General features: G+C 44.1%; 1 protein-coding gene and 1 long non-coding RNA gene across 2 annotated transcripts in view; both read right to left on the reverse strand.

Annotated features, from left to right (window-relative positions):
* The window catches only part of LOC133714601 (uncharacterized), a 64,340-nt gene that overhangs the window by 9,845 nt on the left and 31,393 nt on the right, over positions 1–23,102 (reverse strand). The window lies entirely within an intron of this gene.
* LOC133713489 (uncharacterized) lies at positions 8,503–10,144 on the reverse strand. The gene is made up of 3 exons (XM_062139526.1): positions 8,850–10,144; positions 8,683–8,769; positions 8,503–8,607 (listed from the first exon to the last, which is right to left on the reverse strand). Exon 1 carries the CDS (start codon positions 10,061–10,063, stop codon positions 8,933–8,935), a length of 1,131 nt encoding a protein of 376 aa, XP_061995510.1. The 5' UTR covers positions 10,064–10,144; the 3' UTR covers positions 8,503–8,607; positions 8,683–8,769; positions 8,850–8,932.

Raw genomic sequence — 23,102 nt, forward strand, 5'->3', positions numbered from 1 at the left:
AAAAAATAGTTGCTCTAATGAATGCCATCGACTCCCTATAATTCCTGTTAGAGTGTGTTTGGATGAGGGAAAAAATGATGGAATTTAATTGAAAGTGAGGATTTTATAATTCCTACAAGCTAATTCTCTCGTTTGGCATTATCATATTGGAAATTTTAAATTTCTCTGTGGAAAAAAACGAAGGAATTCATTGTTTAAATTCCCCACTTCAATTTCCACCAAAATAGGTGTCATTTACGAATTCCTTTGCAATATTCAATTTTCATTTCCAAAACAAGGTTTTTTTCTATTTTATTTATTTATTTATTTTAAACTTTCTTAATTTATTACACATTTCAAATCCTAAATAGATACAACCAAACAATAGAAATTGCAATTAATGGAATTTTAGATTGATGGAGTTAAAGATTCCATTATTTATAAATTCCTACGGATTTCATAATTTTCTCATCCAAACGCACCATTAGTGAAATTGGACAGATATAAAGGCAACCCTAATTGGCTACATTCAATAGAGATGGATGTATATATCTGAATCACAATGTAGCAGTAAATGTCTGGTTTTGATTTATGGCTATCCAATATAGGAAATGACTAGGAAAAAAAAAAAAAACAATGATATCCAGATTTTCTTAGCAACTTAAGCACGATCATACCACAAAGAGAAGACACGGACACATATGATAAACCAGCTCTAATGTTCGGCGGTAAAAGATGGGTTTAGTACAGCATGATATAAATGTAAGAGATGGCACGATTGTGTGAATGTAGGTTAGGCTCGAAACTACTTTTTAGTATAGCTAGCATGATATAAAAGATAGTTTCTTTATCATGAATTACAATTCAGAATGTCAGGGTGCAAGAATAGCCTCGAAAAGCATTCTTCACAGAGAAAATTAGAACAATAAACAAACAGAAAGGAAAGAATGTCGCTGATAAAAGAGACCAAGCCACTAAGCCACTAACTTATGTTGTGACTGAACAGACTGAACTCTGTAGTGCTAGATTATGATTGGTACTCCATTCTGGACAGATGTATGCCATTTAGAAAATTAACCGACTAAATCTGTATCATCGAATGCCTTTAGTTACTCTATTCAGTATTTTAATTAGTACCCTCTCGATCAGCATCTGCTATCCGGTAAGTTCATCTTCAAGATAGTTATATCCAGAAGTAAACTTGGCTTTGATCTTTTGACGCCTGTGACATATCATATAAAGACATGTCAGTTAGATCAATTTATTATTTACAAAGACGTCAACAAGAATGCCTCTGTGTGTGTTCTAACTTCAGTTATCCTACGTACTGTTACTTCTGCACATATAAGCGCGCTCAATTTTTTTTCCTTCCTCTCTTTGGTTTCACCAAATACTTCTTTTTTCATGAAGTGAACTCAAAATCATGCCACGGGTGCAAATCAAGAGAACTTCTTTTGTGTATAGAACGCCAGAAAGGTGCTACTAGTAAATCACTAAATCTCCAGTACTATCCATATAAAACAATGGTGCCTGACAAAATTTCAGCTTTCGAAACGTCATCCTGTATATGAGTTTGACAAATATTCGGCCATATTTATGAATTTCCAAATTGTAAACTGCAGAATAAAATTGAACATACTTGTGGCCTGTGCCAGGAAGATTTTGCTTAAAGTGATATATTTCATATTCCATGTGCTAAATCCCAATGTTCGAAAAATCGCTAGGCGCTAGTCGGGCGGTGGCTAGGAGACTAGCGCCCAGGCGCCTAGGCGGACACCTGTTTGGACCCAAAATGAACATTTTGGCCTGACAAGGCGTGTCTTGGAGAAATTGAGCCAATGTCAGTGGCTCAAGCTATATATTGTCGACAAGCTCGAAATATATATTTAGAGGCTAAATAAAGCCTACTATGGAAGTATGACAAGTCAACTTTAGCATATTTTCCTACTTCGGCTAGGAAAAACCGAGCTAGACAAGGAAGGAGGGGTGGCAGACTAACCAAATGAAATCGAAATGTGCTGAAACTTTCCAGATCCATTCTAGACAGCCCAAGGATCATTTCTTATGAAGAGTGCAAGAGCTTTTTTTGAGTGGAAGGCCTTCAAACAATCAGCCCAATTTTCTACAGAAGCAAAACTGGAAAACTGGACCTGTAAGAGGTCCAGCAGCATTTTCGGCCCAACCACATGGAAGAAAGCTCTGAAATTTGGTCAGCATGATCTAGATTCATAGTGGAACATTTTTTATGAAGACATCATGGCCAGAATCTGAATTTCTGATGGAGATATACATGAAGGAATAAAGGAGCCGAAAGTGCTTCCTTATCTCCCAAATTCATCATTCCTATTAGTGCTCCACCTCCATCTCCACCTCCCTTATCTCCCAAATTCATCATTCCTATTAGTGCTCCACCTACACCTCCACCTCCCTTATCTCCAATTAGTGCTCCACTTTCATTTGTTTAATGCCAAAGTAGTTGGCATGGTAGCCTATAAATAGAGGTTACATTGAAACACAATTCACACATTCACATTCAACAACAACATCTCTAAGATGATCTAAGTTCTCTCTAGAGCAAACCTCTCTAAGAGCAACTCCTCTCCTTCTCTTTCTCTTACCGGTGATCATACTCCTAGTCCTAGTCTTCTCAGAAGCCGACTTTCAGTGCCACCAAACCCTCTGTCAACGTGCTTCGGTCCTAGTCTCCTCGGGAGCCGACGGTAGTGCCGCGACCACAACGGTTACAGAACCAGCCAAGCAAGGGTAACGCCCTAGCAACCCAGCCAAGCTAAAGTCACGCTTTAGCAAGTTCTCTCTACTTCCCGGTGGTTCTCGCTCTGCTCGATCTACAACATCGAGTATCAATTTGGTGACGCAAGAAGATTAGCAAAAGTCCTCACCACGAGGCACAAAGAATCCCACGACGAGGTTGGTGCTCTCCTCGTCCACAATTGCTTGAAAGAAGTCAGGTCAAGGGACACCCCCGACGACCGCACCCGAACGGTGCTGGCACGCCCGCGCAAGAAAAGAGACTGTTGACCAGCTGCAGCAAAATTGGAGCCAAACATTTTGGCACGCCCAGTGGGACTATACTAGAGTCTTTTTTCGTCATCATTGAGATGCCAGGGGAAAATCTTTACCAAAAGAAATTCCTATAGTGAATTGATGGACAATGTTGCCACCATTGGCGATACCGCCATTTATGATGAGTTTATGCCTATTCCCATCCCAGAGGGGGCAAGCATTGATGAACAGCTCGCGATCATCATGGCCAACATCGAGAGGAATAAAGAAAAGCAAGCCAGGGACATGGCCATTTTGATCGCAAAAACAAAGCAGAGGTTTCGCGATTGGGACCTAGAAATTGAGCAGAACGCTCGAGAAGAGGTCATTTATGAGGCTGATTTGCCTATAGGTGGCAATCAACCTAATGGCCTCACTGGTGAATCACAGCCTTACATAGAGGCTACTTATGGAGAACGTCATCAACAAGATTGTTCTTCAGACAAGAAAATTGTCTCTGAACAAATATCTGATGTCTCCACTGATCAAGCCAAATATGTGGCTACTGATCAGATGCATGGGGGGCAAGATATGACCCATGATCATCCCTTTGATCAAGAGAAGTTGGCGACAGTTGGCGACAAAGCCGATCTTGGGACACCGTCATCTTCCAAATTACAATTGGAGATCATGTCTCGTCAACCAACAAAGATACTTGGGGGGCAAGAATACCCCTCTCACGAGCCAAATTCCTCCAAATTCTTCAACGAGAAGTATCTTTGTTCTTTTCCTACAAGCTCTCACAGGAGGGATTTTTACCCTACCAATTTTGATACATCGGAGCTTGGAATGAAGCATAGATGGCCTTCCCCGTGGTCTTCTAGAGGTTAGCCAAACATGGTGCTGCTAGCTTCTTTCTTTCTTTGCTTTTAATTTTCTGTTAATTTTTTCGTTTCTAGTTTTCTTTTCATTAAAAAAAAAAAAAAAAGAAGTTGAATTTGGTAAAGGGGTTGTGAATCATAACGGAATAGGTGAAGTCTCTTTTGTTAATATTGGCCTAAACTCCTTATTGGTGCCTAGTTCAGGTCCCTTAAGGTTAAGGGCGGCTTTTATTAACACTTGTTGAACTGTCTTCACACTTATGACCTTTCTCATCTTAGTAAGTATAGCCTATGTGAAATGGTGTCTAGAAAGGGGACAACGTTCATGACAGGTTCTTGAATCCAGAAGTGCGTGCAAATGGGCCTAAACCACTATGTGGGAGTAGCTCATGCCAAAATGGATTCTGCCTCTCTTGTTCGCCCTCCCCCACCTGGCCATTTCAGTAAGGTTGCCCAAAGGATTTGAAAGAAAATTTGTGTCTAGGCGACTATACTTGGGCCGCATGTCTAAACCTTGATTCACATTGTCTTATTGAATTCAACTACTTATAAAAAAAAATAATAATAATAAATAAATAAATAAATAAATAAATAATTAGTGCAATCCATAATTACTGAGGAGTCAAAACACTGAGGGATTAATTTATTAGCCAGTCTCTTCGCATAAGCCTTCGTGGGAAATTCTAGTGTTCCTACACTCGCGAAGCCCATTCATGAAGGCCTGTTTTTGAGGCCCATAATCGTTTCTTCGCTTTGCCTATCAACACTAGGGGGCAACACTATACAATACTAAGCCGAGTCAGCGGCTCCGGAAATTTTTTTTTCAGCTTTGCCCTCGCAGGAAAGGCTGAGCTCAAGGGAAATGTGAGAGCCACCACCGTGACCGCCACCTCCATCGGAAGTAGTCTTCATGTTACCAAAGATGTCCTCACCATGCATTGGGAACAGAGGAAGGGTTTCAATCTCCATGTTCATAGATCCATAACCACCATAGTTCCCCTTCTGCCCGTTAAAAGCAATCACACCAGCTGAAGAAGCAGAAGCAGATGCAGAAGATTCGAAGTTAATATACTGATCCTCAGGTTTCCAATTGGTACCATTGTCATCACCAACAAGCCCTGATCTTTGCATGGGCACATGAACATCCGAAGTGGACCTCTTCTTCCGCTTCTCCCGAGCCCTTTGGTTCACGAACCAAAAATAGACGTTCTTGAACTCGATCTGGCCGTACCATTTCAGCTGGAGACAGATCCTCTGAATCTGCTCTAAAGTTGGGGACCTAACTCCCTTATTGTAGAAAAGCTCCTTGAGGATTCTTATCTGATCTATAGTGGGATTCCACCTGTTCCGCCTACAAAGCATGTTAGCACTACTCCCGGCTGCTTTGTTGCTTCCTCCATCCTCGGTTGGTTGCTGGGTTTGTGGTTCCATTGGTGAAGGGTTGAGAGAATGCGAGAATTGAAGAATGGTGATGACAAGTAATTAAGAAAGATTGCTGTTAGAATTATTGGGAAGGACTGAAGATCTGTGAGAGAAGGACTGAAATTGACAGAGAGATGTTCGTAAAAAAGGAAGGGTATTGTTGAGGATCTGAAACTCAAAGGAAGGTTTTTTTTGGCGTGAACGTTCCCATCCCCATAATGCACCTATTTATAGGAACAGGGCATGCAAATCTCCACCCTTGGCCGATAGTCTCGGAAAAGCATTTCCACCTGCTGGATGGTTAAAGAGTCAAACCGATGTCGGTAAAGCGTGATTAAAGTTGCCTTAAATCTCGGAAAAGAATGGATTATTGGCACGAGGGAACCGAACGGTTTCCGAGGAGGTAACTGTTCTTTTCACGAGATTATTTTTCATGACTGTTGTTTTTCAACGAGTGATTAGTGCCTTAAATCTCGGAAAAGAAGGAGTTATTGTCGCTAAGAGTTTTGAGTTGGGAGCCAACAAGTGGATCCAAAAGATACATATGTCCTCAAAAACCTCGCCACGAGGCTCTTTTTGACGCGGAGCATATTTTAAAAGTTCATATTATTTTCAATATACAACTATGGGGGCCTATATTTGGGGCCTTGCGAGACACAATTATTGGCTTCTCACGGATATTTGGATATCAGGATAAGAAAATATTATTGTATTCATAAAGTGGCTTTGCGGCCAAAAGCAATACATTCATTACAAAGCCAAAAGTGGCTAGAATACAAAACAAGAATCTTCGGATTATCTTCTAAATCTTTTCTCAAGTGGAAGCAGCTATGGAATCCAACGGCAGACTTCAGGGAAGGAAAAAGAGGAGTAACGGAGCCCCCGCGCCCCTTTACATGGAAGCGGTAGAGGAATACAACATAGGCTTGGCCAACACCATTATTCATGAGAAGGGGAGACTCCAGTAAAAGAAAATGGAGCCTCCAAGCCGCCTCAATTGGAAGCAGCTATGGAATCTAACGCCGGGTTGAGCCGCGCCATTATCTCCTGGAGGGGCAGAGAGTGAAGGAACCAAATATCAGCTTGAGTCTCTGCACCCCCTCTAGCCTTGGTAACCACCATTAGCTGGACGTGAAGTACAGGAACAGCCATTCTGTAGCTTGAACCCATTCCTTCAAAGAGTCCATCCCTTCTCATCCCTCCAAGATTCTATCAAGAAGAGAAAGGGGGAAAAGGAGGTGAGAACCAAAGCCCCTTCCATCTGGAGGGCACAACACGGGCCAGGTCCAGAAGAAAGGAAACAGAGGAGGAAAGATGAACCTCAGAGTGGCCGTCCTCCCTCTCCCCGTTTCGCTCTGCGTATGGGATTTTCTCAAAAAGTGATCTTACATGACCGGAGATCCCACACTTGGAGCCCCCTCGTGTTTCTAAACCAATCTGAAGCCTGGCATTTTTGTTGCAGAACTCCAGAAGGACGAAACAAGGGGTTGCCTAAGATTACGCCATGAGGCCTAACCCAGGCTTAAGATTACGCCATAAAGCCTAAAATTTAGAGGCTAAAGGTCATTTCATGAGGGGAAGATTTGTGAAGAAGGAGAAAAAGAAGCAAGGATTGAAAGGCCATTTCTCAAATATTTCAGAAAAGTTGTTGTGAGTATTCCCTTCCTGAAATACAACTATTTATAGGGACTTCAGGCAAATCCCCACCCTTGGATGAAGCTCAATTTCAAAACCGATGTCAGTAAATCGAGATTAGTGATTCCAAATCTCGGGAAAAAAGGGACTAGCAGCATGTGAGGAGCGATTTTTTGAGGAGTTAGCTATTATTAGAGGATTAATAGCATGTGGGGAAACCGAACGGTTTCCGAGGAGGTAACTGTTCTTTTCACGAGATTATTTTTCATGACTGTTGTTTTTCAACGAGTGATTAATGCCTTAAATCTCGGAAAAGAAGGGATTATTGACGTGTAAGGAGACCGAACAGTTTTCGAGGGGGCCTACAGAGATTGGCCCATGAAGCTCAATTTCAAGCAAAGTTCCTCCACGCGGAGATTCGCCGCAATAGCACTAGCTTCGGCCTGAGTGGCCCGTTCTCTGAGATGGGCCAGGTTGCGGCCCATTTCTTCAGAAGCAGCCAGAGGTTCATCGAGTTGGGCTTCTTCTGTAGCAATCGCGTTTTCAACAAAGGCTAAACCTGTATGGAGGTCCTCGATCCGAAGTTTGAAGTCGGACCTTTGGATTTGTAGTTCCCGCAGGCGGTTGGTTCGCTCATTTAAAATACCGCGAGAGATGTCCATTTCTCGAGAGAGGCTATTCAAAGCCTCTCGAGTGTCGTGAGCCTGGGCGTTCGCGGCCGGTTGACGTTGGCGGGCCTCACCAAGTTCATTCAGCAGATCGTCAATGGCACTAAATTGCTGCAGGGTCAATGCCTTCTCCTGGCAAAGATACCTTAGGGCTTCCAAGACTCGCGAGAGGATGTCAGTCTCCAATACCTGAGGACCCAGATGTTCGTGAAGCACCATCTTAGCCTCATCCACAGCAGAAGGAGGAGTTACCTCTAACACCCTCATCAATCTCTCGAATCTGGTAGGAGGCGGCGGAGGCGCCACAGGATCACGAACCACCAATGCAAAAGGGTGGACAACTTCCTCAGTTTCTTCATCTTCAATAGGTTGGTCTGTCCCTTCAGCCGCGGGAGAATCTGGAAACTCAACTCGCGGCTCACCATGGGCAAGTGGAGCAGATTCAAGCACAGGGCCCTCGGCTTCGACGGTTGTCTCATTTATTCGCAAGACTTGGGGGGTACCACCACCGTCAGTATCATTTTTCATCTCTTGGGCTACTGTCCGACCGATAGGACCCTCAGCGTTTGTAGCCACCTCCTCGGTACAAACAGAATCCTGGTTAGATTCAGAAATGTCAGAGAGTGGGGTTGGATCAAAAGGGAAATGGAAAGCATTGTCCAACAGTGGCTTACCTCTCGAGTTGTCGGGTCAATATCTGGTACGTGGTCACCAAGAGGAAGAGGCCTCACTTCATTCACCTCTTGGACCTTTAGTGCCGCGAGAATCTCTGTCGTCATCAGTTCCTCATAAGCGGCAGAATCCTCAGAGTGGCTTTCCACACTTTCATGCTCCGAGGAGTCGTCATCGGAGATCGTTATTAGAATGGTAGGGCCTTGCAGATGCTCTGTAGATGTGGGAGACGGAAGAGGCGCCACGGGGTTAGTTGATGCTTGAACTAGCGAGAGAGTTGGCTTTTCTGCAGTGGCTGAGGGTCCAGCCTCGCTCAGGCGAGAGGGATTAGTGGTCCTTTGACGGACCTGTCAAAAGATACATAGTGAAGATCCTGCCCAGATTCTAAAATTTAAAAAGGATAAGACGGGGTCGGAGTTTACCAATCGCATTCCCAGAGGTTCGTCATCTTCAAAACTCTCTTCGACGAATTGAGCTCGATCGCGTTTGCAAGCAAAGACAGCAGTGGCCTCTACGAGAAAAGAGTCATAACTCAAAAAGGGGGGAAGCACCAAATATACAAGTTTGGGATCATTCTTAACTAAATTACCTCAGCGGGATCTTCATCATGCGAAGACTCTCCCTCAGAAGTCTCCTCTGCTATTGCCTTTTGTTTCCCCGCCTGAACAGAGGCTATCCTGCTCCAGGTAGTTTGCTGCAAAACACACTCAGGAATAAGAGCGGGAAAATCAACACAAGGAAAAAGAATGGTGAAGAAAGACAAAAACTTACTGTTGCCCTAGGCTCGTGGATTTGTATCCCTGGACGCGATGAGCGAGAAGGTAGAATAGGTCGCGGGGGTTGTGCTGCAGGGTTGGAGAAGCGCTCAAGAATCTTGCGGTCCTCCGGACCAGGACTACTCATGCCACGAAAGATCAGGACGAAGAGTTCGTCATGTGGCAGGTCCCAACAGTTCACGGACACTTCTTTCCACCAATCAGCATAATCATCGTCGACATCGTTGAGGGGGTACAGCGCTCTGACCCAAGGGGGAATCACTATCAAAGTAAACTGACTCTGAAAAGGGGCAGACCCAGGTGGGGCTAATCTCCGCCAAGAGGTGTAGTAATTGGCAGAATCAACCAGAGGCCAGGGTACCAACTGGGCCAACCCAAATTGGCGAGCAAAATGGTTAGGGGCATAGAGCTCATAACTTACGCGTTCAGTGGCAAGACGAATATCCAAGCAGGAGATGGCGCGACGAAAGGCCAGGAAGGCTCTTTCGCTATGATCCCGTCCACTGGGCAGAAAGCCATCATCAAGGGGAGGAGGGAATCGCCTAGAAAGGACTATTTTTGGGTCCGGCATCTCTCCCAGCAAGTACAAGTAAATAAAACACTCGGAGTAGGGTGGAGCTCGATACCTTACGTTGCGGCAAAGCCAGTTCCCCAAAAGGGAATCAACTGGAGGTTCCTTTGGAATATCACCGCGACGGAAGAGAGGGAAATAAATCTGCAGCCAAAAGGCAAGGATCCAGAAGGGGCCACTAATTTCGGTATCAAATGGGCGCATTACGGCTCTATAAAGGGAGCGATATAACGCACCCAATACAGGTTGCCCAAGGCCAACGCAAATACCATTGTAGAGAGCAGTGGCCAGAGAATTCCAAGGTCCAGTAGGTTTGTTGGAAGAAGTGCAAAAGATAAATTTGCAAAGCCAGAATTCCAGGAATGCGATACCTCCTGTATGGTCACGCCGGGTGCAGTAATATTCGCGCCAGGATGGGTAGGATCTGCTGTGATGCCCTCGACCAGCCATATCCATTCTCAAAGAAAATTGAGTGCCATCAAACTGACCATGCACATAGGGGTCAAAGTCAATGGGCAACCCCGTGATGGTAAGAACATCCAGCAGAGTTATGCTTATCTGCCCAAACCGGAAATCGAATGTATTGCTGGAGGTGTTCCAGAAGCAAAGAGCGGCAGCTAGCGGTGCAGGGCTAGTATTATTGGGAAGACAGAAGCATAGATCGATGGTTTGGGTGATACCCACCGCATCCCATCGGGCCAAATCTCTCGCTCGGACCTCCTGATACCAAATATTTTCCTCGGGAGCGACGGTAGGCCAGTAGCCCACTTTCCTCCTTGGTCCCCAACTGCTAAAATCACCAGGCACCTGCCGAAGAGCCGCTATGGGACGGCGGATGGGAAGCCCATAATAGGCCATAGCATCATCTGGCAAACGATCACGAGGTGTGGGACCCAGACTCGCTTGACTATCACCGCCACCAAAGCCCATCAGTCGACTTCTCTCCTCTCCGTTCTGACTTCTACATCGAACACTCATGTTAGTTCGCCAGACGAATGCGGCTTTCTCAGTGATTTCATCTGCCTGATCGATAACGAATGGTTTCTTGGATGCCATTTCTAGGTCGCAAGGAATACTTCTCCAATACGCTTTGATTTATAGCTCAAATATGTTTGGAGATTAATTTATTAGCTGGGCCAGTGAGTGGCCCTAGTTGATAATTAATGAGTCATTATTCCATCTTGAGAATCGCATCTAAGGCGACAGTGAAGATACTTCTCCAATACGCTTTGATTTATAGCTCAAATATGTTTGGAGATTAATTTATTAGCTGGGCCAGTGAATGGCCCTAGTTGATAATTAATGAGTCATTATTCCATCTTGAGAATCGCATCTAAGGCGACAGTGAAGATATTCCACCTTTTCCTATCACCGCAGGGCCAGCATAGTGGCCTGATGTTTTTTAAAACATGATTAAAACCGATGCGGTTTTAGATGCTAAAGTTGCAGCAAAATATGGTGGTTTCAATTGGTCACACGTCATGATGACGATAGCCATGATCCAATCATCCTCTTTGGCATAAGACTCGCGAAGGATTAAATGAAAGCAAACAGTTTGCTATTTTGCATCTTATTTCGCCAAGTACTATAGGCCTTGATCTAGCCAGGAAAGCGGCTCCAACACCTACATTTGAAAAAATCAACAGAGAGCCAGCAAACAAGGCAGATACTTGTTGCTATACACATGGCGAAGCTACCACCAAGGAAGAGAAGGATCCTCATTCGCGATCAAAAGCAGTCTCCTTCGCATGGGGGGCACGCTAAAGTTTTGATTGCCTACAACCTGCCCAAGTTTCGCTAGATCCATGGGGGGCAATAAAGTTGGCAAAGGAAGCGTCAGTTCATGACAAAGGCAATTCAGTAGTGGCATTCAAGCTTTATGGCCTATTTAGAGGCCTATATGGAAACAATCAAGCCAATACAAGTGGCTTTGGAGCAACAACATTATAAGAGCAGTGCTGATTCAAGACCTCTTTAGTCAAGACGAGGACCTTTGACTTCGAGGTCTGGGGGGCAATGTTTGGACCCAAAATGAACATTTTGGCCTGACAAGGCGTGTCTTGGAGAAATTGAGCCAATGTCAGTGGCTCAAGCTATATATTGTCGACAAGCTCAAAATATATATTTAGAGGCTAAATAAAGCCTACTATGGAAGTATGACAAGTCAACTTTAGCATATTTTTCTACTTCGGCTAGGAAAAACCGAGCTAGACAAGGAAGGAGGGGTGGCAGACTAACCAAATGAAATCGAAATGTGCTGAAACTTTCCAGATCCATTCTAGACAGCCCAAGGATCATTTCTTATGAAGAGTGCAAGAGCTTTTTTTGAGTGGAAGGCCTTCAAACAATCAGCCCAATTTTCTACAGAAGCAAAACTGGAAAACTGGACCTGTAAGAGGTCCAGCAGCATTTTCGGCCCAACCACATGGAAGAAAGCTCTGAAATTTGGTCAGCATGATCTAGATTCATAGTGGAACATTTTTTATGAAGACATCATGGCCAGAATCTGAATTTCTGATGGAGATATACATGAAGGAATAAAGGAGCCGAAAGTGCTTCCTTATCTCCCAAATTCATCATTCCTATTAGTGCTCCACCTCCATCTCCACCTCCCTTATCTCCCAAATTCATCATTCCTATTAGTGCTCCACCTACACCTCCACCTCCCTTATCTCCAATTAGTGCTCCACTTTCATTTGTTTAATGCCAAAGTAGTTGGCATGGTAGCCTATAAATAGAGGTTACATTGAAACACAATTCACACATTCACATTCAACAACAACATCTCTAAGATGATCTAAGTTCTCTCTAGAGCAAACCTCTCTAAGAGCAACTCCTCTCCTTCTCTTTCTCTTACCGGTGATCATACTCCTAGTCCTAGTCTTCTCAGAAGCCGACTTTCAGTGCCACCAAACCCTCTGTCAACGTGCTTCGGTCCTAGTCTCCTCGGGAGCCGACGGTAGTGCCGCGACCACAACGGTTACAGAACCAGCCAAGCAAGGGTAACGCCCTAGCAACCCAGCCAAGCTAAAGTCACGCTTTAGCAAGTTCTCTCTACTTCCCGGTGGTTCTCGCTCTGCTCGATCTACAACATCGAGTATCAATTTGGTGACGCAAGAAGATTAGCAAAAGTCCTCACCACGAGGCACAAAGAATCCCACGACGAGGTTGGTGCTCTCCTCGTCCACAATTGCTTGAAAGAAGTCAGGTCAAGGGACACCCCCGACGACCGCACCCGAACGGTGCTGGCACGCCCGCGCAAGAAAAGAGACTGTTGACCAGCTGCAACAAAATTGGAGCCAAACAACGCCTAGACGGTTTTGTATTTTTGTATTTTTTATTTTATTTTTATAACATATAATTACATAAAATTAAAAAAAAATTCAACATTACTTACCAATTTTAAATCCATATCATACCAACACACGCCAAACTTCTCAAAAAAAAAAAAAAAAAAAACATACGCTAATCCATTGTCTCAAATCTCCATAAACATTATAATATGAAATACCCAACTGAAATTCAAGTATTCTGACAAAAAAAAAAAAAATGAAATTCAAGTAAAGAAAAATCCCATTATGTCAAAAAGTAAGGAAAAATCCCAACCATCAGTACTATTATAGTATTATATGATTGATTTATATGATATATAATAGCCCAACAACTATTAGTACAATTAAGAATCAACCATCAGTACAGGCTCAAGAACGTGAACAGAGTTTCCAATTCCAATATACCGTATCAGAATCCTCAGTTCAAACTTGGTTTTCCTAAATTTGGAGAAGTTGTAACTTGCTCAACTCACCAATCTGTCATGATATTCAAAGCCCTAGAATTCATGAAGCTAGAATGAAAGACCCAACCTTGAAAACCAGAACTGGTCAAGATACTCGAGTTCAGTCGGTGATCCAAGATCCTGAGCTATACCCCCAGAGAGTTTATTGTATTCAGAATTCAGTATAAACTTCCCTAACGAAGTGAGCCTTCCAAATTCCACAATGTTTATGCTCCTCTGTACATGATTGGTTTGTTTAGATTTAACACCCGAGTCGATTAAGCTCATCGAATCTGACATCGGAGCGTTTTGGTCAACGAAGTTGCAGTCTGAGATTGAGATATAGAAATATACCATTTCAGATTGAACCCAGATAAATTTGTGTTCCACCGGATCCAATCAGCGAACTTTAGATCAAATCCCACCAATCTACACCCAAAAATCAGATCGACCCATCTAGCCAAAACTCAGAAAGACAAAAAATTTCAATCGCAGTTGAGGATCCGACCTCCATCGGTGTTGAAACGAATCCAAATTAAAATGAAAAGGAGAAGAAATTTCAATTGCAGTCCGCCCAACCATCGAGGCTTCTAATCGCCCGCCTAGACCGCTTAGGCGGCCGCCCAAACCCCAACCGCCCACCTCCACCGATTTGACATTAATCGCGGCGGAGACTCACCGCCCAGCGCCTAGGCGGCCTGGGCGGCCGAGTTTTAGAACACTGCTAAATCCATAGACCATGCGGATAATGCAACATCTTTGAACATGATATGTTTTGATCAAATTGTAGACAATAACATAAAGGCACTAGAGCATAGAAGTACTAGGAAAAGTGTATAGTCAAGAGTACAACTAAGGGGACATAGAATGTACCTTAGTTCAAGCTTATTTGCAGTGATTTCAAATTTAGTTGGATCAGCATGTACCCCACTTGGCCGAATATGTAACCATTCAGAGTGGAATGTCTATGCTGACAAGGGTTGGCAGGATTGGCAAAAGCAAGGATCTTGCCTTGGTTGGCACCCCCATCCAAGTTTCGAGCCCCAGAGTTGTCAATTTATCCTTTGTTGGAAGGTTGCTGAGTGTCGGGGTCTTGCGGGGCCTATGTTAACGCCGGTGAAATGTGCCAACTTCACAGGTGTCTAAGTCATCTCAAGGCTTAATTGCGGATGCCTGCGGGTCCTACCACCTGACCACTTCAGTGAGGTAATGTGGGCTTTGGGACGTTGCGGGGTTTGTCTACTCCCAATTGTAAACCGGCTCGGGTCCCAGATGTTTGTTGGGCTCCTGCCAAGGCCTGCCTCGAGTAATCAGGGAAAACGATCTATCATAAAGTTCCTGGGCTGGGGGACCTGCCTCTCCCCTCCCAAGTACTGATTGCCAAAACCTGCAAATTTGATAAGCAAAGGAACATGAATTATATGAAAATGTCAAGGGGATAAGTTATGTATGCAAATTTATACCAATTAACCAAAGATCATACCTTCCGAATTAAGCAAGAAAAACTAAGAAGAGAATCTCTGAAATATGTAGGAGGTGTTATAGAGAAACTAAAATTGAGAGGAAATCGCTGTGTATTCTCATTGATAATAGGCGCCTCTTTATATAGAGCATTACAATGCATAGAGTCTGAATCATACAAGGAAAGATAATTTCTAGATTCTTCTAATTAAACCCTATTACCACTAGGTCAAGTAACTTAGAGTTTGGGCCAAACACAAATTAGGGTTTTACTTTAACACTCCCCCTTATGTTGCCCAAACGCGGTGCTTCTCTCGTTGCCTAGCTAAAAACCTTGTCGAGTAACAAAAACCCAGTGGGACAAAAATAACCTCGGTCGAAGGGGAAAAATAGCAGCTTCACGTTTCGAGACCATACATGTAAACATCTCCCCCTAATGTCTGCATCTCCCTCTGATGACAATGGTCATGAGAGTTCGGATAACTTCCGCAAACGATGCTACCAACATGTTTCTCGAAAGTGGAATTTAGGCAATGACTTAGTGAGCAAGCCTGCCACACTGTCCTCAGATTGAACCTAGTTCACTTTGATCTTGAGGAGAGTTTGTACGTTGTTGCTGATTATCCTTGGTGTTGTCGCTTTTGATGTAGCCTTGCTTCATTTGTGTAGGCTCATTTGAGGTAAACTTCAAACCACAATTTTTCGAACATGCGTAACTATGGATCCAATCCATATATATTCACGAACCACTTCGTGAAGAGCAATGATCTCTGCATTGTTCGAAGATATAGCGACTAGGGTCTGTTCTGTAGACGTCCAAGATATCAAGGTCTTTACCCATGGTGAACACTTAACCAATTTGGGAATGACTTTTGTATGGGTCAGAGAGATACCCAATATCAGCAAAACCTTCCAAAACACATGTCGTTTTGGGACGAGGATAGAGGACGCAGGCCAGTGTTGGCGGCGTTCCTGGTGTGTGATGGGTCCGAATCCATCATCTTTCTGTAGGGATATAACAAGCTCATATCAATCGTACATCTCAAGTATCGAAAGATATCTTTTACACCAATCCAATGGCGTCGCATTGGCGCGAAGCTAACAAGTTCATTGCAAACGAGATGTCCGGTCATGTGCATTTAGCTAAGTACAATAATGTGTCTATTGTACTTATGTTGGGCACTTCCGCCTCTAGCACATCTTCGCCATCATCCTTCGGACGAAGAGGATCTTTTTTAGGATCAAAACTACGGACGATCATGGGGGTGCTTGAAGGTTTGACCTTGTCAAAATGCCTAAGCATCTATCAACACGATGCTCAAGTTCCAAACCGAGACATAATCGTGTTCTCCCAAAATCCTTCATCTCAAAATCGGATTTCAAGTGTTCAACGGTTTCCCTTAACTCTTTAAGGGCTTCCAATGAAGATCATGTCCAACGTGAACCGCGATAGAATCCGAAACTTGTTATGAAAACGCGCGAACATATCCCTTCCCAATCAAGTAGTCATCTTAGTGAGCGTTTCAAACTTATTGCAAACGCACTCCGTGGTCTAGAGCCACTTGACTTGAGTAAATGAAGTTCACCATGAACCTTCATGTATATTCCGTATCTAGATCCCCATAGAGATACGTAGTGACCACATTTGTAAGCTGCATGATCAGTTATTCGGAAACTATCAAACTGACAGGGTAGTAGAGTGCAATGACATCCATTACGAGAGAATATGTCTCATCGTAGTCGATTCCAGGGCGTTTTATGAGAAGCCTTGCGCCATAAGGCGAGATTACCATCTCTTTTTCTCACTACGCTTTCTAACGAAGACCCATTAGTCAACAGGTATTATGTTAGGAGGTGTTGGCATCATTGGCTCAAAAACCCTCCTCTTCGTTAGAGAATCCAACTTAACCTAGATCGCATCTTTCCATTTAGGCCAAATTTCTCTACGTTGGCATTCATTCATCAACGGAGCGTGGTTCGATATCATCAGACTCAACAAAATCATGCGCAACTACATCATCAATCATGATGGAGTTTCTATCCCACGTCTCATGTACACTAGTGTAAGTTTCATAGAGCTCTATATTCTCAGGAATAGGTTCTGACGTTTAGGCGTCTCCCAACGATAACCATAACCCGGAAGATACTCATGAGATGGATTTTGAGTGTCGATGATCAAAGGATTGGAGTGTGCCAAAGTATCCTTCGAACTCACGGGCCTCCCACTCATCCTAGCTGGGGCTTTGGCCTGTAACGCCAAAGTGTCACTCTCTATGGCGTTGGCGCTATGCCTACCTCTGTGTAGGGTGGTGCTACATCCTCTCGTAGGGACGTCCATCCTTGCAGGCATGTTTGCAGCATATTTGTGTGATCTCGTCACTTTAACTGGGATCGAGATGAGACAGAGTGGGGACAGACTACGACAATTCCTGTCGTTCCTGTTGAACATTCGTGTTCTTATCTCCCCCTAACGACGGGAAGACTGTCTCATCAAAGTGACATCCGCAAATCTAGCGGTAAGTAGATCGCCTAGCAAGAGCATTAAGTGGCAGACGATTGTTGGAATCTCAAATCCAACGTAGTTGGCCATTCGTTTGTAAGGACCCATCATAGAGCGCTGTGGCGGCACAATTGGCACATAAGTGGCACACTCAAAGATGCGTAAGTACGATACTTGTACCCAGTCACTAGCTGTAACGCAGAGGTAGATTGAGTGGCGGTGGGTCGTAGACGAATTAGCATAGCTGCATGCAATATTGCATTACCCTAAGCGGATATAAGGAGATTGGTGCGCGTTACCAATGTCCTGACTACCATCGTAGTCGTTTTCGCGAGACCATTTGGGTGTGTCCATGAGAATATGATGTCCAACATCAATCCCATTGCAATATCCATTGAAAGTCTTCGATGTAAACTCTCTAGCATCGTCAAGTCCAATTGACAGAATAGGATGATTCGGGGAGTGAGCCCGTTGTCATATGATATTTGTTAGGAGTGTAGCATAATTAAGTAGCATTACAAGTGGACAATGGCACAACACGTGACCAACATGTTTGCGTGTCAACCAACATCATGAGATATTTAAACGTCCGCAAGTTGGTTGAACTAGTCCACAGAATCCCTACGGATTCTATGTAAGAACATAATGAGTATTTTCATATCCTTTGCATAGGACGGTCTCAGTCCTAGTTTCCCTAAGGAACATGCTTTGTAAAACGAGCGAGAGGCTATAGAAGTAACCAATGAAGATTTTGGTTGGGCCTGAGCGTCTGAAACGCTATTTGAAGCAAGTTGGTGATTGCAGCATCACTTGGGGCACCATCACCATGATGGACGCCATCCATGGCGTCATGAATAGGGACTATGCCAGCCCTAGGCTGGTGGTGGATGGAGGCAGTGCCCTAGGCAGTAGCGTCGGTCACACTTAGTCCAAGAATCAACTTTTTGATTCATGCTTCATTTCGCTCGAGAGAAAAGATGTCCGTGTGAAGTCTTTAGTAGACGGATCATCATATCATGACCAGGATGACCTATCCTGTCATGACAAAGCCAATATGTGTCTAAATCCAAGAGATCTTCTCTCATAACTTTATTGGATTCAATAGCTCGAATAGTGACATAAAGTCCACTAGAGAGACACATAAACTTCTCTAAGATGCGCCTTTGTTCGCAATCATTAGGGGTAATAGCAAAGGAACTCATTTCCGTTCTCTACATGCGTTTTCGCATGGAATCCGTTGGCTATCCATAGGTGCGATTTTCCCTAGGAGCGTAGAGAGTTTCTGTGACATTAATCAAGGTGCCATTTGGCAAGGGAACTTGGGCTATTCCATGTCCTTGAATTAATACTGATAGCCCAGCCATCGTAGTCACAAAGTAATATGCTCAGAATTAAAATAGAGTCATAATGAAAAGAACTCGAAATTTTATTCATAAGCCAACGAAGTTACATCATTGTCTCTTTGACCAAAGAAAATCTAATCCAATAAACTAGCTAATGCAAAACAATGGCAGTCGTCTAACTTCTTTCGGTAATTCCAATGCAAATGTGACCAGGTGAGTAGAGAGATGTCGGTGGAGCAAGGCTCACTTAAGTACCACTTATCTCAAAACCTTCCTAAACATCAAATTTACATTGAGTACGCCTACTTTGAAGAAAGACTAATACCATTGGCATCTACTACAAAAATATATGGCAATTGCCTATTACATCTCTTGGAAAATAAAAAGACTTAATCAAAATCGCCAGTCTCTGGATCTTGGCCTTTGAAGTCTTCAACCCTTAGAGCGAGATCGTCATCTTGATCTTCTTGCTCCATGTAATTTGCGTCCCTTTCTTCACAATACGTCTTGTACGCGTTAGCAACATTCTGGGGTGCATTACATGCTTTGGCCCAATGTCTGGACGCTCTACACTGAAGACAAGCATCATCATGGTCAGGCTCCCTTGATCGAGGCGAGCTTAGAGCGCGTTAGGGACAGCTATGATCCATGGTGGCGCCACCACCATAGCCGGAGGCTCTGCCTCTTTCTCTCTTCACACGTTGACCTCTATGGTTCCGTGCACGCCTATCTTGGCGGTTTCCTTCCTCTTTGGGGCGAGAATATGGACTAGAAAGTCCAGAATAATCCCTTTCCTTAGGGTTTCGCTCATGGCGCCCTCCCTTAGGGGCGCGACTATAATTAGACTCCGGAATTGGCTTTTCTCCCACGAGTCTAGAGTTATAGTTCTTCACAAGTATGTTGTCGTGCTTTTCAGATACGATCATGGCACCAATAAGCTCATGAAATCTTGTGATGCGTCCAGCATTGACATCAATCCGATAGTTCTTAGCTATCATCAATGCAGAGACAGGGAAGGTAGAGAGAGTCTTCTCGATTAACATCGTATCAGTGATTTTCCGCCCACAGAATTCCATCAAAGACTCGATACGAAGTGCTTCTGAATTGTAGTCAAGTACAGACTTGAAATCACAAAAGCAAAGGCTATGCCATCTCACTTCTAAATCAGGAAATAGGGAGTCACGAACGTTGCCAAAACGCTGCTCGAGTTCTACCCATAGTTTTCTGGGGTCTTCCTCATTGAGGTACTCATTTTGGAGCGCGTCATTCATGTGCCTTCTCATGAGAATTATGGCTTTAGCTTCATTGGCCTCTCCTGTAGCTCTATTCGCTTCAAAAGCAGTAGCTTGTTGAGGAGTAAGCATGTTCTGACTCGGCTCTTGGATCGTACTCAGGATCCCATCAGCCTTAAGATGCTGGCGCAAATCACGGACCCACTTATGGTATCCTGCGCCTGTTGTCTCTAGTGGAGCGAAGCTCAACTTATTCAGGTTACTCATCCTGAAAAACAACAAAAGATTAGGGTTAGTTTAGGAGCGAAAAAGGCTACCACGAAAACAATAAAAATTTCTGAGCGTAGTCGCTTCCAAGAAATTAGGAATTTCCGAGCGTAGTCGCTTCCAAGAAATTCGATTCCAAGAGGGGTTGGATTAGATCGAAACAATGACGTTTGTGGTCGATCATTTTATCTCAGCAAACTCTAAGTTCGGAGTACTCTACAAGCTCCAAGCTTGGAGTGAGCACGAACCCCCACAGTTCGGCTTAATTTGGTCTCCCCTATGATGAAGAAACGGGGGTAGAAGAAGGGATGTTGCAAGTCCTTGAGAAAAAGAAGAGAAGAGAAATAAAAACGGGAACTTTTAGTAAAAATTACCTTGAAATAGGTTGCCGGAAAATTTGGCCGAAAAAGTCACTGGGAAAAGTGGCCGGAAGTTGGCCGGAAAGTCGCCGGAAAAAGGTTGACCGGAGTTGACTGATCTGCTGACGTGGCACCGATTGTTGACGTGGCAGTCGGTTGCTGACGCGGCAGTGCTGACGCAGATGCTGACGTGGGGGGCCTCTGGGCTGATGTCAGTTGGGCTGCGTCACTGGGCTGAGGGTTGTTTCCTTGCTTCTGGGCCGAGGCAGTCCCTTGCTTCTGGGCCGAGTCTTCTTCTTGCTTCTGGGCTTGCTTTTTGGTTGGGTTGACGTAGGGCTGACTGAAGCAGGGGCTGGGATGATCTGGAAGGGATGTCGGCGGTTCAAGATGGAACAGCTTCTGGTTGTCGGTTTGGGGTCCTTTTGGCCGGTTCCGAGAAAAATATTTCCGGTTCCGGCAATCTGGTGGAGTATGGCTGCAAGAGGCTGGGAGGAAGGCTTTGAACTGGGCAGAGGGATTTTCGCTACTTCCGGTGGCCGGTTTGGTGGTTTTCCGGCCGGTTCTAGGGGTGGGGCCGTCGGTTCTAGACTCCTGGAGTTGAGATCTTCAAAGTGGGCGGCGGTGGTTTCTGGGATTTGAAGGCTACGAATTTAGGGTTTCAAGGTTAGGGCTTAGTGCTGATAACGTGTTATAGAGAAACTGAAATTGAGAGGAAATCGCTGTGTATTCTCATTGATAATAAGGGCCTCTTTATATAGAGGATTACAATGCATAGAGTCTGAATCATACAAGGAAAAATAATCTCTAGATTCTTCTAATTAAACCCTATTACCACTAGGTCAAGTAACCTAGAGTTTGGGCCAAACACAAATTAGGATTTTACTTTAACAGGAGGAGATATTTTCTCTTTTATTGAACATTGAACAAGAAAACTACATCAACTAGGAAGAGAAACGAATGATGAGCATGGAAAATAGCACATACCTTTACTTCCAGTTTATTTGCACTCGTCTCAAATTCAGACAAATCAGCATGTACCCGATTTTGCCCGAATCTGCAACCATTCCAAGTGAAAGTTTATAGTTCCCACTGAATAACATTAATCACCCAGAAATATTATTACTAGTCGACATTAATCAAAATGTTCAAATATCAATACTATCAACCAATTCGAATGGACTACCTTGATTTGCAAACCCTAGTTGACTGCCACCAATGCTCTCCTACAATAGTGGGATCAACTGATAATCAACCAAAAAAAAAAAAAAAAGAACTGATCATCAACAATGAAGATAATGGAAAAGTTGAGATACTTGAGACCACAATGTATAGATTTTAAATTGAGGATAGTCCAATACTTCCACTGTTTTCTAAAATTACAGAGGAACATAGAAAATGAGCTATTCGTCCAGTGTTCTGTTCATTTCATTAAACCGATTTCTGATTGTAGAATTATGATCAAATACAAACCTTAATACGTATGTACTATTATTCGAAACTGCATAGTTTTAAATTTTTAATACTTCCTAACTCTGGACTTTCTCAAAGTCCAATCGATAAAAAAAACCCTAGAATATGGCTCTGACTCTCTCTCGAGAGGGATATCATAGTTTCTTCCATTCGGTGAGCGGCGGTGACAAAACTTCTCGCTTGCTTCTCTGTTCTCATGGCGGTGGCGACAAACCTCTTCGTCTGGCTCTATCTTCGGTTACAGAAGACGATTGTGCTGATTTTGGTGGGATTGGTCCTAGAATCTTGAGTGACCAGATCTGGTCTGGTGGTGATGATGGATCTGCTCTTGATCCGTCGACCTATGGTGGTGATAGCGACCAGTGCGGTGGTAAGATGGTTCCTATTGGCGGTGGTGATGTCTGGTGGCGTTCGCTCGACGAGGGTAGGGTGGTCTTCGATGGAGGAGGCGGTACGGTTCGGGCTGATCTCTACCCGATGCATTCTTCTAGATCGAAGGTGGCTGTGACAACTGCCGGTGGTTTTGAACGCACGGCTGGCTTTCAGCCTTCGCCTGGAGGCGGTGACGGCTTCTGGTTGGGATCTATTCCTCTTGGAGATGAGGGTAGCGACCTGCAGATGGTGAAGGAAGGTGATTTGGCCCGCTCTGTTTTCGCTGGCGCTGCCGGCGGCTGGGGTGGTAATCGTCTTGGTCGTGGTGGCCTAGCAGTGGTTGTGTGGCCGAGTTTTGCAGCGGCGAGGCAACTCGGAGATGGTGGTGGGGTGCCCTTAGTACTTCTGGGGGTGGCCTTCGTAATTGCCATGTGGGCTGATGCTTGCTGGTGGGCCTGGGCTTGCATAATTTTGGAAGGGATGGATGGTGACTTGTCATCTTCGATTCCTAGTTTTTAGTTTTTTATCAGGTCGCAAAGATCACATTCTCTGAGGGTTCATTTTACTTTTGCTTCGGAGGATGTTTGATCTTTGTTTGAAATAAATGTGCGTTATTTTCCTCAAAAGGTGGGTGTACTCTGGGTGGCCTGGGGCTTGTTCTTGTAATAGAATAGGTGTTTAGGGTTCCCTAAGGAACGATTCTTTCTATCGACCCC

Source organism: Rosa rugosa, chromosome 6 (assembly GCF_958449725.1).
Source record: "Rosa rugosa chromosome 6, drRosRugo1.1, whole genome shotgun sequence".
Taxonomy (NCBI): domain Eukaryota; kingdom Viridiplantae; phylum Streptophyta; class Magnoliopsida; order Rosales; family Rosaceae; genus Rosa; species Rosa rugosa.